The 13,377-nt window shown below is 55.3% G+C and overlaps 2 protein-coding genes across 7 annotated transcripts; one reads left to right on the plus strand and one right to left on the minus strand.

Annotated features, from left to right (window-relative positions):
* Nucleotides 1-125: 125 nt before the first annotated feature.
* Nucleotides 126-6,987, minus strand: LOC139440329 (uncharacterized). 5 transcript variants are annotated; one of them, XR_011650494.1, is made up of 5 exons: nt 6,856-6,987; nt 5,704-6,017; nt 5,440-5,551; nt 5,162-5,309; nt 126-1,703 (listed from the first exon to the last, which is right to left on the minus strand). XR_011650494.1 is itself a non-coding variant. In XM_071219563.1 (4 exons), the coding sequence occupies exons 1-4, from the start codon at nt 6,890-6,892 to the stop codon at nt 1,438-1,440; spliced, it is 729 nt and encodes a 242-aa protein (XP_071075664.1). In that variant the 5' UTR covers nt 6,893-6,980; the 3' UTR covers nt 126-1,437. The 5 variants fall into 5 exon arrangements, 1 of the variants encoding a protein (XP_071075664.1); XR_011650497.1 differs by lacking the exon at nt 5,162-5,309 and adding an exon at nt 6,551-6,651 and having other exon boundaries at nt 5,704-6,001; nt 6,856-6,927; XR_011650496.1 differs by lacking the exon at nt 5,162-5,309 and having other exon boundaries at nt 5,704-6,261; nt 6,856-6,911.
* Nucleotides 6,988-7,019: 32 nt separating this feature from the next.
* Nucleotides 7,020-11,918, plus strand: CYB5R1 (cytochrome b5 reductase 1). 2 transcript variants are annotated; one of them, XM_045184501.3, is made up of 10 exons: nt 7,020-7,157; nt 7,390-7,539; nt 7,658-7,730; nt 8,240-8,346; nt 8,544-8,673; nt 9,298-9,381; nt 10,202-10,287; nt 10,733-10,832; nt 11,122-11,328; nt 11,423-11,918. In XM_045184501.3, exons 1-9 carry the CDS (start codon nt 7,143-7,145, stop codon nt 11,292-11,294), a joined length of 918 nt encoding a protein of 305 aa, XP_045040436.1. In that variant the 5' UTR covers nt 7,020-7,142; the 3' UTR covers nt 11,295-11,328; nt 11,423-11,918. The 2 variants fall into 2 exon arrangements, with proteins under 2 accessions (XP_045040436.1, XP_024431876.1); XM_024576108.4 differs by having other exon boundaries at nt 7,021-7,157; nt 11,122-11,918.
* The last annotated feature ends 1,459 nt before the right edge of the window (nt 11,919-13,377 follow it).

Here is a 13,377-nt window from a genome sequence, read left to right on the forward strand (position 1 = left end):
AATCGCTCACTCTGTTTCTGGTAGCTCCTGTGTCCTGCACAGGCTTATCTCTGGGACTGTAAGGCAACGTGGACGTTTCTGATGGGAAAAACTTTGGATATTTTACTAACTTTTTTCCAGCTCAGTTTGGCTGTGAGATTATGAGATTCCCAGAAAAAGCCTGAGCCCTGAGCTCAGCTAATGCCATGTCTGGTTTCGCTAGCTGGAGAGTGGTGACCCATGGCAGCAGGGAGGGAAACGAGGGAAGGAGAGCTCCAGTCCGAAGGCAGGCACCGTGTCCTCACGAGCTGTCATCAGAGCGGACACGGGCTGGCGTGCCTGGAAACAGGGTGGCGGGAGAGAGACGAGGAGGGGGTGGGGAGACCCAGTACTGGTGGCAGGGAGCAGCTCTGGGACCACCAGGCTGGAGGCCACCCGGTAAGTCACAAGCCTTTGCCTCGTCCCTGAACCTGAGCCAATTTTCACGTCCACATGTGCTAATGGAAGAGGTGGGCGGGTCCCTGGAAAGAGACCCCAGGACACGTGGGCCCTGTGAGACCCCCAGACGCCCTCCCCAAAGGCACCAGCAACTGCATAACCAGGAGAGGGAGACACCCGGACATGTGGGGAGTTTGGAATCCATTTACGAATGTAGGTTTGGGTCACACCACCAGAGAAGCCACAAAGCTCTCTGTGGTGATAGCTGAGGGTTACAGGGGTGGGCCCATTCCAAGGCCACCAGGACTGTCCCCACCATCCTGTCTGAAGCTTTCTTGAGGCTGCGCTGATGTGTACAGCACCCTCTGCACAGCCTCTCCCTCCCACATTCCCACGGGGCAAACCTGCAGGTCAGCCTCAGAGGCTGTGTTGCACCACCCACCCCCTCCCAAATTCCCTGCACACAGGCCTCGTCTTGGTGTGGGATTCGGAGTGGGCTCAGCCCGGCCACGCTGCTGCACTTTGTACAAACCAGGACGAGGCACACCCTCCTGTGGGGGTGGCTCCCCATGTGATGAGCCTGGGCCAGGGCTTCCAGTGGTGGGTTTAGCGCCCACCAGTCCCCTAGGCAGGATGTAGCTGCGGCACCCACAGAGGTGCGGCTCACAGGTGGGGTGAGTTTCCTTTTAAATTTTTTAAATTGATTTTAGAGGAAGGGAGAGAAACATCCACCAGTTCATTGGTTGCCTCTTGTACCAGGTATCAAACCCACAACCTTGGCATATAGGGATGATACTCTAGCCAACTGAGCCACCAAACAAGGCTGGGGTAGATTCCTGAGAAAAAACTGGGCCACTCCACCAACTCTATTTTAAACAAAAGAAGAAGCAGATCCAAGTGGTTTAGAGAGAGGGTTAGGCTCCATTTCACCAGGGGCGGCCCCCTGCTCTTCCCACCCTGTGCTGCTGGGACCCCGCCCCACTACAGGCATGCCTACGGCACAGGTGAAGAGTGAGCAAACTACAGGCTCAGGTCCACATGGGGCACAGTGCGGCTCCCCAAAAGTGAGATTTGTGGGTTTACGGGAAAGACTGGGTGCTTGCCGTCAAGGGTGCTTGGCCACAAGGGCCATGGGGGCCGGGCCCCAGGCCAGGGCTCACACGGGCAGGAGCAGGTGAGCTTTGCCAAGATGGCCACTCCTTCCGGCCCAGCGGTGGCAATGCTGCGGACGACTTGCTGGCAGACCAGTAAGAGAAGCCGGATCTGCTTCAGATTCAAGGGCTCATCTGGAAGAGAATCCAGAAAGTCAAGACTGGGGTGAGATGGGAAGAAGGTGACCCGGGTTTAAAAGATTATAATCATACAAAACATACTCTCTACCCCAAAATGAATAAAAGTGAAATAACTTTATATCTAGAAAATCCACACACATTTGGGAATTAAGCAGCATTTCTACATAGCTCACAGGTCAAAGAAGAAACCAGTGGAAATTCGAAATTACTGTGAACTGAGTAATGATACTTATTTACCCTGTAACTGGAGACCCTATAAACATGGGCGTTCCCTTCTAATAGGGGAAGGGATCATTCAGTATCAGCCCTTATCAATTTGATTCAAACTGATGGTTAACTGTCAGCTTCTGGGTTTGAGGTAAGACTGCAAAGCTGGCTTTAACACCTATTCCCACTATACCCAGAAACAGGTGCTTGTGCAAGATGGGGTGCTGAGTAGCCCCATTCAGGGTGAACAATGGTTGTCAGGCAGGGTCTCCCAGGAGGTGACTCCGCCTCAGAGAAGCCCCTCTGGGCCCCGCCCTGCAACCCTGAAGTTCTTCTCCTGGATTTCAAATACTGCTCTCTGATGATTTATGAAGCCACGTTTTCTATCAGACAAAAAGTCTCCAGGGGCTGCAGATCCAGACAGGTAAAGACTGCCACAGCCTACACATTTCTGGTCACTTCTAGGTGTCCACCACTCCTACCAGGCCAGGGCGGGGGAGAAACAAGCCTTTCTCTTGGTCCCTCTGCCTTGATTCCAATCTCTCACCTGTCCAACATAATGCCGGAGGGGGTGGTGGTGAAGATCAGACACAAAAGGCCATGAGGAGCTAGCAGACAAGGCCCAGTGGAGGCTGCACCTCGAGTTCAAGTTTAGGGAAGGGTTCCTGTCTGGTGGGGCCTCTACTCCAAGAACGGACAAATAAAAGCAGCTGCCCCTGCCCCAGTTTCCCCTGGAAACCCTGCCAGGAGACGAAGAAGGCAGGCGCTGAAGAGAACCAAGCTCCACGGCCTTGTCTCTCCTTAGGTGGTTACAAGTAACAGGTTGCCCTGAGGGGGTGGGGGGCGTGGATCACTGTGGGTGGGAGAGGCTAAGAAAGTAAAGTGCCAGAGGTGTCCAGGAGGAAGGGGCAGGGAAGTGAGGGGAGGCCTCTGGGCAACAGCACCACTTTCCTGGCTTCCTGAGCAGGAGGCTCTCAGGATCCACGTCCCGCTCCCTTCCTGCTACGCGGCACCATGCACCAGCGTCTGTGGAAATGTACCCTCGTGGCTGTGTCCTTCCTCTCCCTGAGCTTCTTCCTCCAGGACAATGAGGAAGAGCCCCTGGAGCATGGCATGTCGCTGGTAAGGGCCGAGTACTGAGGCTGGGCTACTCGCCAACGCTTCAGCTGGGAGGACAGTTCTAGTGCCACCACAGCAGTGCTGAGAGGAGGGCCCTTGGAGATTCAGGGAAGTATCCACAAAACATAGATGCTGCCCTGACCACTGTGGCTCCATTGGTTGGAGCATCGTCCCATAACTGAAAGGTTGCTGGTTCGATTCCCGGTCAGGACACTTTTGCTCCCTGGTCCAGGTGCAGAAGGGAGGCAACCAATCAATGCTTCTCTTTTGCATCGATGTTTCTGTCTCTCCCTTCCTGTCTCTAAAAGGAATGAAAATGTACCCTCAAGTGAAGATTAAAAAAATCTTTTTAAAGATAAACATTAAACCCGCCTTGACGCTGGGTAGGATTTCAGTGGGGAAAGGAGGAAGAGGGCGTTTTAAGTGTGGAGAAAGCCTTGCATAGACCTTCACCACCATGCTGAGGGCAGGCCCAGTTTGAGAGAAGGCTGCCCAGGGGCCACGTCCCCCCTTACCACCAGAGGGGTGGTGCTCCTCCCCTTCTCCCGTTGGGGACAGCGAGGATGAGGATGGTGGGGACTCCTCCCACACGCCCAAGTCTGCAGTGGAGAAGGTCAGGCTCAGGTCCCCACGCCACACACTCCAGCCAGCTAGAGCAGAGCCTGAGGGATGTGGGGAAGCATGTAGCCAGAACTGAGCAAGGGGCTTCAGAATTGAGGCACCAAGTGTGACTTCCTTAAGGACAAGGCAGGCTTGGTCTTCAGCAGCTGCCACAGACCCGGCACAGTCCAAGCAGAGTCAGATACTCTGCCAGCCTGTGGTGGTGGTGAAGTTAAGACATGCAGCAAGGTGGGGCAGGTGGGCTCTTCCTCTGCAGAACCGGAGAGCACCACTTCCCCGACCCCGGGGCCCACCGCCCCTCCCGGAGCACGTGTGTTCTTGTGATGAGGTGGGAACAGCGCTTCATGGGCCCTGACACTTGGGCTCCCGGTGACTGGACCTGGGGACTGCCCAGACTGTCCTAAAAGGGGGATTTGTCCTCAGTTGTCTCCAGAGGAGCGGGGTGAAGCTCAGGGCTGACGCTTAACCATCCTCAGCAGGAGGAAAAGAAGAAGATATTACAGCATCTGGAGCAGGAACAAATCCACTCCGAAAACCAGAACCATATAGAGACCTTCAGGGAGATGCAGAAAAGGCCCCCTGTCCTCCAGCACGCCACCTACAGAGTCCTGGCTGGGGCCCCTCCCCAGGAGAAGAGTGAGTGCACAGGGGAGGCCAGACTGGGGGGAGTGACGCAGGAAATCCAGCAAAAAGCTAGGGGATGGGAGGGGAGGGGAACGAGCTGGCATCTCGGGGAAAGGGAGGCTCTGGGGACGGCTGTGCTCGGGCACTGGGTGCAGACTCCAGTCCCACCTGCCGCCCTGAGTGCCTCACATGGTGGGAAGTCCACCGTGGCCGCTAGGGATCTCACCCCGGCGGGTGCCGACTCACTGGGCCCTGGATTGCAGCCCTCGGGCTCCTCGGTCCCTGCAGACCGTCCCTCCCAGGTCTGAGGTCAAGGCCAGGTTAATCTGCCACACTAGCAAATTTATGTTTGGTACGCGGCAGCCTCCCCATCAGAAAGAGCCTTGTCCTTCATAAAGACACCCCCAACAGCCCTGCAAGTGCTGACTAAGCAAAACCACGTCACATCCTCTAACCAGAGATCAACCTCTTATTGAACATACTCTCCAAGGGAAAGGATATGGGAATCTGTCCCAAGTGTTGGCACGAAGGGGAGAGTGGAGAAGGGTCTCGTCACCACCTTGAGGTGCTAACGGTGCCCTCCGTCCCCTCACCCCTAGAACTGCTGACAGTGGGGATCTCCTCAGTGCAGCGTCCTCACGGGACTGCCCTCTCGGACACCCTGCAGTCCCTGTTCCAAGCCTCCTCGGGGCCGGAGCTGCACTGCATCGTGGTGCTGGTCCACCTGTCAGGCCCTGACCCTGAGTGGCTCAGACAAACGGCTGCCGATATTTCCAGCCTCTTCCAACCTCACATTGAGGCCCGGGAGCTGCTCGTGATCCACGGCCGTCTCAGTGGCTCCCCTGTCTCAGGAGACCCAGGTGATGCTGGTGACTCCTCACCCTGCGCCGCTGTGTATTCCAGGCAGAAGGTCGATTACACCCTCCTCATGAACTTTGCTCTCAACCTCTCTGAATACTTTCTGATGATCGAAGACCGTGTCCAGTGCGCCCCCAAGTTTGTCTCTGCAATCTACTGGGCACTGTCAGCCTGGAAAGAACGACCCTGGGTGACCCTGGAGTTCTCCAGCCTGAGCTTCTCCGGGAAAGTGTTCCATACCAGCGACCTTGCCCGCCTGACTGCGTTCCTCCTCCTGTTCCCCACGGATGTGCCCACTCACCTGCTTCTTTCTGAATTCCGCCTTCTCTTGGCCCAGCACGTTCCAATTCGCTTCGGTTCCTCGGTCTTCCACTCCGCGCGTAGTTATTCCGTGCCTGCGGACACCTGCTTTCCTGTGGAAAAGGAACCGGCCTTCAGCGAGCCGGACAACCCCGTAGCCAGTGTCCTCACTGACATGAGGACACCATCGAGGACGATTCCCGAGTATGCTTATGTTCTGAACAAGGAGAGCTACTACACCCTCGATCCCTTGAGAGGCAACTACCTGACGGTGGTCTTGGACAGGCCACAGAAGGTCGTCCGGGTGGAGGTGCTGACAGGCTCCGACAGGCAAGGGCTGTACAGGCTGCAGCAGGGCCAAGTGGAGCTGGGCTACAGCCCCCTGGCGCACTCCGAAGGCTGTGCTCGCTACGCCCTGCTTGGACCACTGGTGGAGGGACACTTGGACCAGAGGGTCTTTTATGATGAAGATGCTGTGGAGCAGCTGAGCTGCATACGGCTGCTGGTGCTGGCCTCTCAGGACTCCTGGCTGCTCATCCGGCAGATCAGGGTCTGGACACAGCCTGCGGAGGAGGAGAGCTAGAGGCACAAGGGGAATTCTGCAAGGACTGGTCCTGGACAAGCAATCTCCACAACCGGCAGGAAATAAAGCTAGAAACTGGCCAAGGCCTGTACACTCTGCGTATGGTGACCGTGTAAGTTACTGTCCAGACTGGGGTACTTCGGGGACTACAGCCACAGACGTAAGCCAGACTTCCCAGGCAGGCAGAGATGTATGCTCCTCCTGGTTCCGACTTTTGCCGCTTAAGATAGATAACACAGTCTGATGAGGGGAAAAGACAAGACAATATCCCTTTGGTTTCCAAGGGCCAGAGAGAGGGAAGGGATCACCATGAACTACCTTGGTTCCAATCTGCACACAAGTGTCACACTCAGATCTTTCCATGAAAAAACTATCTCCCTACGTAGAGTGGCAATGGTCTCGATAGTACCGTGATCTCGGAGGTGGCCCTGACAGTGGCTCACGTCTACGCATCTCTTAGTCTGTTCAGGCTGCTGTAACAGAATTCCACAGACTGGCTGCTTATAAACAACAAAAATTTATTTCTCACGGTTTTGGAGGTTGGGATGTCTAAAACCAAGGTGCTAGCTGATTGGGTGATGGTAGAGGTCCACTCCCACGTCCACGGACGGCTTTTCGCTGTGTCCTCTCCTGGCACAAGTGAGTGAGAGAGCTCTTACGGTATTTGATAAGGGCACTAATCCTATTCACGAGGGCGAGCCAGGCTGTTTAGCTCACAAAGTCTAAAACATTTACTGTCGCTTCCGCTGGCCCCAAGCCCCCTTCAGGCCTGGCTCTTGCCAGGCCCTACACTTCTGGCTCCCTGCTCCTATTATGTCCGCATTCTCCGCCTACCTGCCCCTTTCCAGGCCCGTTTTTTCGGCCCCCTCATGGCGAGGCCAGCCGTCCTGGGGCCCGCCCCCTTTCGAGAGGCCCCGCCTTTTGGCCTTACGCCACTTCCGTTTCCGCTGGTCCCAACCAACACCTATTCCAGCTGGCACTGAGGGGACGCCACCCCTCCATTACCCGCCCCTGCCCTTCCCCGTCTCCCTCCAGGCCCCGCCTCCTGCCCGCCCCGCGGCGAATTGTAGGAGCAGTCTGGCCCGCGGGCGCGGCTGCGGCGGAGGACAAGGCGTTCGGTCATGCGCTTCCAGCCGGTGAGTCCGACGCTCCGTGCCCTGCCCCGAGGGACGCGGCTCCATCCGGTTCTGGCCGCTCAGCTTTGCACCAGGGCGTCTCACCGCCGCCCCAGCTCTCGGTTCTGGGGTCCCGGGACCCTGCCCAGGGGACCCCTCCGGCCTGCTCCCGCGCTGGAGCTCGGGGTCGCCCACCTCGGGGCTTGTGGGCGCTTCCTCCGCGGGGCGGTCACACTGCCTCCTCTCCCAACAGAGCCCGGGCCTGCTGGCCTCCCTGGGGGCGGGGCTGCTGACTCTGCTCGGCCTGGCTCTGGGCTCCTACTTGGTTCGGAGGTCTCGCCGGCCTCGGATCACTCTCCTGGACCCTGATGAGAAGTACCTGCTGCGACTGATAGACAAGACAGTGAGTTGTGGAGGAAGGGGTGGGGCGGCAGAGGGACCTGAGCTCCCTTCCTGCTGGGAAGCGACAGCATCCTCTGCGGGTGGGGTGTTCTGGTAAAACACTGTCGTCCCTCCTGCAGACTGTGAGCCACAACACCAAGAGGTTCCGCTTTGCGCTGCCCACTGCCCAGCACACTCTGGGGCTGCCTGTGGGTAAGGAAAATGTGGGCTCCTTTCCCGCGTATCTTAAGGGAGCAGAGTCTCCCGAAACAAACACGCAGCTTTAGTCTGTTCCCTCCACAGTCCTTCCCCTTCCCCACCTGGCTGGATCCTCCAGGCTGTGAGATGCCACTGGGCCATTGTAGGGTGTGGCTTGTGTGCCTCGCCGCCCCCCCCCCCCGCCCCCCAGATATCTTTAACACTCAGCAGTTCTGCCTCCCTCCCCGCAGGATTTGCTTGTAACACCGCCCTGCGCACCCTGACTCACCCGCTGTTACTGCTAAGGTCCTGCAGAAACTGATAAAAGTATCTCCAATGGGGTACTTAGGAGGGGTCCAACCAGGAGCTCAGAGGGGTGACTCCTCCCTGCTTGGTAGCTCACTGGGACCGTACTGGGAAGCAAGATGTTCTTGTCCTCTCTAACCTCCCTGCACTTCCACAAGGTGAGTGGAATGCAGCCCATCCACAAGCCACCCTCACGTAGTTCTCTGCTTGGTCCCCAGGCAGACACGTCTACCTCTCTGCCCAAATCAATGGCAGCCTGGTCATCAGACCATATACTCCTGTCACCAGTGATGAGGACCAAGGCTTTGTGGACCTTGTCATCAAGGTAGGGGGTAGGAAGGAACCCCAGGAGCTCCCTAATCTAGTCTTTCTGGGCAACGTACAGGTTTTGCTGGATAGAAGGAGGCACATGTTCTCTGTGGATGTGCCAAGTGCACGTGTGTGTCCTTTGGCGGCTCAGTCAGCGGGGGCTCAGAACTCGGTGACAGTCCAAATAACGTGTTTTCTATTCTATCTTATCAGGTCTACCTGAAGGGTGTGCACCCCAAATTTCCTGAGGGAGGGAAGATGTCTCAGTACCTGAACAGCCTGAAGATCGGGGATGTGGTGGAATTCCGAGGGCCAAGCGGGCTGCTCACTTACATGGGGAAAGGTGATGGCCGCTACCAGTGCCCCAGGCCCACCATCCTCTGGGCACACACGCATGTGTGGAAGGGGCAGAGCTGCCATTCCTGCACACAGAGCCACGATGGCCTGGAGAGGCAGATTCCTTAGCCCTGTTTGTCACTGGGACGGGTTCCCCATCCGCTTGAATTCACCAGCCATGACAGCTGTGGGGGGTCAGGAAGCAGCCTTGTCTCACGGTTCAGCCCTCAGGCTGAGCTGTGTGGAGAGCCAGAGAAGAGCTTTCAGCCCCTCCCAGGGGAGCTGCTGGGCACATTAGCCAGCCTCTGGGGCTGCTCTGTACACTTGGGAAAGCAGAGTCACTGGCACCAGGCCTGCCGCCGTCACCGGCGGTGACCATCTGCCAGAGGCAGCTGCTGACTCATTCTGTGGCCAAATGGACTGGCAGTTAATACGGGACACATGGCCCAGGCCCCATTGTCCCTGAAGTGTATTACCAGACCTAGCTCAACTCAGACATCCCCCCAGGCTCCAGGTCGGACTCCCTCGCAGCTGCTAAACTGGCCTGGGGCGTGTCTTTGGTTCTGCGGTTGTTTCCTTCGTGTCCTCTGTTGACGCCACTCTCCCCTCCCCTCTGCACTTGACTTCTCAGGGAAGTTTAGCATTCAGCCCAACAAAAAGTCTCCACCAGAGCCCCGAGTGGCGAAGAGACTGGGCATGATCGCCGGTGGGACAGGTGTGTGTCGCTTGGGAGCCGTTCTCTCCCGCCATCGCTGGTGTTGCCGTGAAAACTTCCCAGTGGCCCTCGGACGGTCTAGGAATCATGGCCAAGCTGTTTATTGCGACTCCTAGCATCGCCCGGGGTGCCCCAGTACCTGAAAACAAAATCGTGGTCAGGTAGAAACCAAAAAAACTTGACTGATAGAATGAGAAATAAATCACGTGTGTTCTCCCAAGACCCACATGGAACGGGTCTTGTGATCTTTAGGTGAGAATAAGGAAAGACCTAGGACAGTCGAGGAGAAAGAAAATGAACATGGGACATTTCTATCTATTCAGCACTGTGCTAGTCTCTTCACGTCTGTATCTGTGAGGGAAGTGCTTACCTTCTCCTTTTACAGAAAACGCAGGTTCAGAGTGGTTAGGTGGTCTCCACAGCATTCCCATCCCACTCTACCTGAGTCCTGCACACCTGAAGCACTTGCACTTAACCCCAAGTCCAGTGTGCCAGGACCCTCGCACCGAATCAGCACCCATGACACCTGAGTCCTAGCCAACAAGGGACGTTCAGAGGAAGAGCCTTAGAAGAATTTCAACAGTGTGGACTCACGCGAATATTGAGCATGACTACAATTCTCCTACCAGATAGGAATATCCTAAGTTTGGGGTAAGAGGCACACCTGCCCAGATGTAGGTGTTGGAGAACACACAGGAGATTGGAGGATTTAGATGCTGGATGAAAGTGGGGTGCAGGGCTGAATGGGTACTGGTCATCTGAGGGGCTGGGACAGGTGGGTTGCAGCTACCGTGTCTCACTGTGGAGTGTCTCCATGCAGGAATCACCCCGATGTTCCAGCTGATCCGAGCCATCCTGAAAGACCCTGAAGATCCAACCCAGTGCTGTTTGCTTTTTGCCAACCAGGTTGGTTTGCTTTTCTTAATCCTGGGACTTTATAGATGTGTAGGTGGGGTCAGCGATGTGGTGCCGATGGACAGAGGTGGGCCGGTGCCTGTGCTGGCCTCTGCCTAGGGTGCCCCCAGTAGGTAGAGGGCCCTCTGCTCCAATAAGCAGCCTGAGCCCTGAGCCCTGTGCCTTCTCTGGCCCGCAAGGAAAGAAGAGAAAACATTTTGGGAATCTTGTCCTGAGCATAAAAACTTGCTCCTTGGCTTTCCTTTGTTAAATATTCCATCTTTGTTTCTCCATGCTGTGTAAATAAAGCCTGTTCTCCCCTCCTTCCCCTTATGCTAGCGACCTAGAAATCTCACTTACTGTCTCGAACTTTAGCGTTCTTTTTCTCTCCTGATTGGACAGCATTCTGTGGGCCTGAGAAGGTTCCTAAAGACTTTGCTTCTCCTTTTCACTTCAGACTGAAAAGGACATAATCTTACGGGAGGACTTGGAGGAGCTGCAGGCCCAACATCCCAGTCGCTTTAAGCTCTGGTTCACCCTGGATCATCCCCCAGAAGGTACCCTCCAGATTCTGAATATCACAAAATCACGGCCTTGCCCCTGCTGGGTTCTTGTTTCCGTGGAACCAACCCTCCATGACATGGCTGAACTCCCAAGTCTGAGTGCAGGGGCGCGGTGGTCTCCTGGCCCTTTCAGGTTCCTGTTCACCGGAGGGGTGGCAGGAGTGCCTCTGCTTTTGAGGTGGGCTGAGTGTAGCCATCCTGCCCGACGCCTCAAGAGCCTTTCGGGATGTGCAGGCCTTGCCAGCATGGGTCTGGAGTGTCAGTTCTCTCCCCTGTACCTCAGGTTGGACCTACAGCAAGGGCTTTGTGACAGCGGACATGATCCAGGAGCACCTGCCCGCCCCGGGGGACGATGTGCTGCTGCTGCTCTGTGGGCCTCCCCCAATGGTGCAGCTGGCCTGCCACCCCAACCTGGACAACCTGGGCTACTCGCAAAAGATGCGGTTTACCTACTGAGCGTGCCTGGCTTCCGTTCCCTGCAGCTGTCCTGGTCAGTACTCGGATGCTGTGAGCCCCAGGTTTCTTTCCCGACAGGACCGGCCTCTTGTCTTTCTCCAGAGCTGATGTCTGAATGGCACCTACAGGATCAGCATCCTTGTAGCCCTGGAAGAGGTCAAGCCTGAGCGTTCCCTGCGAGGCCCCCCAGATCTCCATGATACAAGGTCTAGATCAGGCCACGGGACAGTCTCTTCCATGCGTCAGAAAGAAGGAGGCATGTATGCTAGTTCCAACACTAGCTAGTTCCTGGATGGCATCACCCTCTTCTTTGTGTCGAGGATGAAAGGAACAGTCTGTAATGGGTTTTTTTAATTACTTGGTGCTTAACTCACAGCAGGTTGTGTGTGTGAGTACAAGTAAGCAGACTTCTAGAGCTAGTCTTACACAGATTGCAGGAAAGGAGGAAGTGGCTTTTTCAGACTGCAGACCTCAAGAGAGGAATCTAAAATATGTATTTGTGTGTCTGTCTCTATCTGGCCTAGGCTGGAGGAAAGTGTCTTTCTGCAGTCTGAGACTTCTGCTTGTGGCAGGAACCTCTGGCTAGCAAATAAATGGGGCGAAGGCCCCAGTGTTACACCTAAAGGACTGCTGTGTCCAAGGTCCTTGTTTCCAAGACTTTTCATGACTGAGAATTCTGGGAGGAAGGGTTTCCCGGCACAGAATGTTTTCCAGGTCTTCCAAAGAACCTTTGAGCACTTACGCCTTGGGCTGAAATGTGAGCAGCAACCAAAGTAATGATGGTCTCAGCAGAAGCAGAAGCTCAACTTCTCCCTGGAGGCTTTTAGGGTTGGGGAAACAGTACAGGGCAGAGAGGATGCTCTGAGTCCAGGTACTCCTCAAGGGGTCCTTTGGTTTGGCTACTCTTCCTTCTTCTTTCTCTTGACCCTTCCTTCACCATATTCATCCCTCAGGGTACCTGGTAGACAAATCAAGGTATTCTCTTTCTGTTTGGGAGAGAAGCCTCTTTCTTTAAAAAGTAACCTGACATCACCAGCCCTGCTGGTGCCTGGACAGAGCTGGCCTCCCTGGCCTGCACATCCTGACCACCCTTCTCCCGTGCTCTGCCAGCACCGCCCAGTCCACTCCCTTCTCCTAGGGCTGGGCCAGGGCAGCTTCTTGAGATCTTTGTTAGTCCCATTGGGACAGAACAGTGCATCACTCTCAGGAGGAAGATCAACATTATTTTTCTGCATGTAACTTTGTATTGCTTTCTGTGGGGCCCCTAAAAGAAAGGCTCTGGGACCCTGAGAATTTACCCGTCCACAGGGCACAATCATTAATTAGTAAATTCTGTTACTGGGATTCTGTCAGCCGCTTCTTCATCCGCTGGTACGTACATACCAAAGCTGTATGTAATGGGAAACCCTTGTCTTCCTCACCTCTGGAAAGGAAAACTGCTTAGGGTTGTCAGGCTCAGACAGTAAAGCCGCCCGGAAAGAGTTCTCGCACACAAGCTCACGATCCCTTGTTTGCGCAGGTGTCTGCCTTATCCGCTCAGCACACAAACGTTTGTTGAGGGCCCGCCACGGCCAAGCACTGTGCTCAGTTCAAGACCCGACTAGACCCTCAGAGAGCTCCTAGTCCAGAGTTAAGAGAGACACGTGATAAGTAATTCCAGTGTGGTTAATACTAACAGTAACGACACAAGATGTGCATGGGGCGGAGATGCAGAGGTGGGGGAAGAAAAGAACATCGCAGAGTTAGCTGCCATGGACCAGGCACTGTGCCAAAGCCTCAAAGTTTAATCCTTAAAATAACCCTGAGTCTAAGATTAAGGATTTGCCTGAGGTCATACAACTAGTCCTGCAGAAGAACATAAAGTCAGCTCTGTGGTCAGTGAAGGTTCCTGACGGTTTTATACAGTGGGCAACACATGATAGCTAACATATGAAGCGTCTGACATTGTCTGGCTTCATACTAAGAGCCTGCCTAAACTACCTCAACCCAGCGCAGTAGCTCTTCCCCTCCAGGTTTTAAAAGGTAATCGTCATTTGGAGGGAGGGGTACAGTAAGTGCTTGAGATCACAGGCCGGCCCGATCC

Source organism: Desmodus rotundus, chromosome 10 (genome assembly GCF_022682495.2).
Source record: "Desmodus rotundus isolate HL8 chromosome 10, HLdesRot8A.1, whole genome shotgun sequence".
NCBI lineage: Eukaryota > Metazoa > Chordata > Mammalia > Chiroptera > Phyllostomidae > Desmodus > Desmodus rotundus.

Coding starts and splice junctions, on each gene's coding strand:
- CYB5R1 (XM_045184501.3), top strand. Junction 7,540..7,657: donor TGCGACTGATAGACAAGACA/GTGAGTTGTGGA, acceptor TCCCTCCTGCAG/ACTGTGAGCCACAACACCAA. Junction 7,731..8,239: donor CACTCTGGGGCTGCCTGTGG/GTAAGGAAAATG, acceptor CTTGGTCCCCAG/GCAGACACGTCTACCTCTCT.
- LOC139440329 (XM_071219563.1), bottom strand. CDS start 6,892: ATGAGGGGGCCGAAAAAACGGGCCTGGAAAGGGGCAG. Junction 6,018..6,855: donor ACGGGCCTGGAAAGGGGCAG/GTAGGCGGAGAA, acceptor TTGTGCCTCTAG/CTCTCCTCCTCCGCAGGCTG. Junction 1,704..5,439: donor CGGAATTCAGAAAGAAGCAG/GTGAGTGGGCAC, acceptor ATTCTCTTCCAG/ATGAGCCCTTGAATCTGAAG.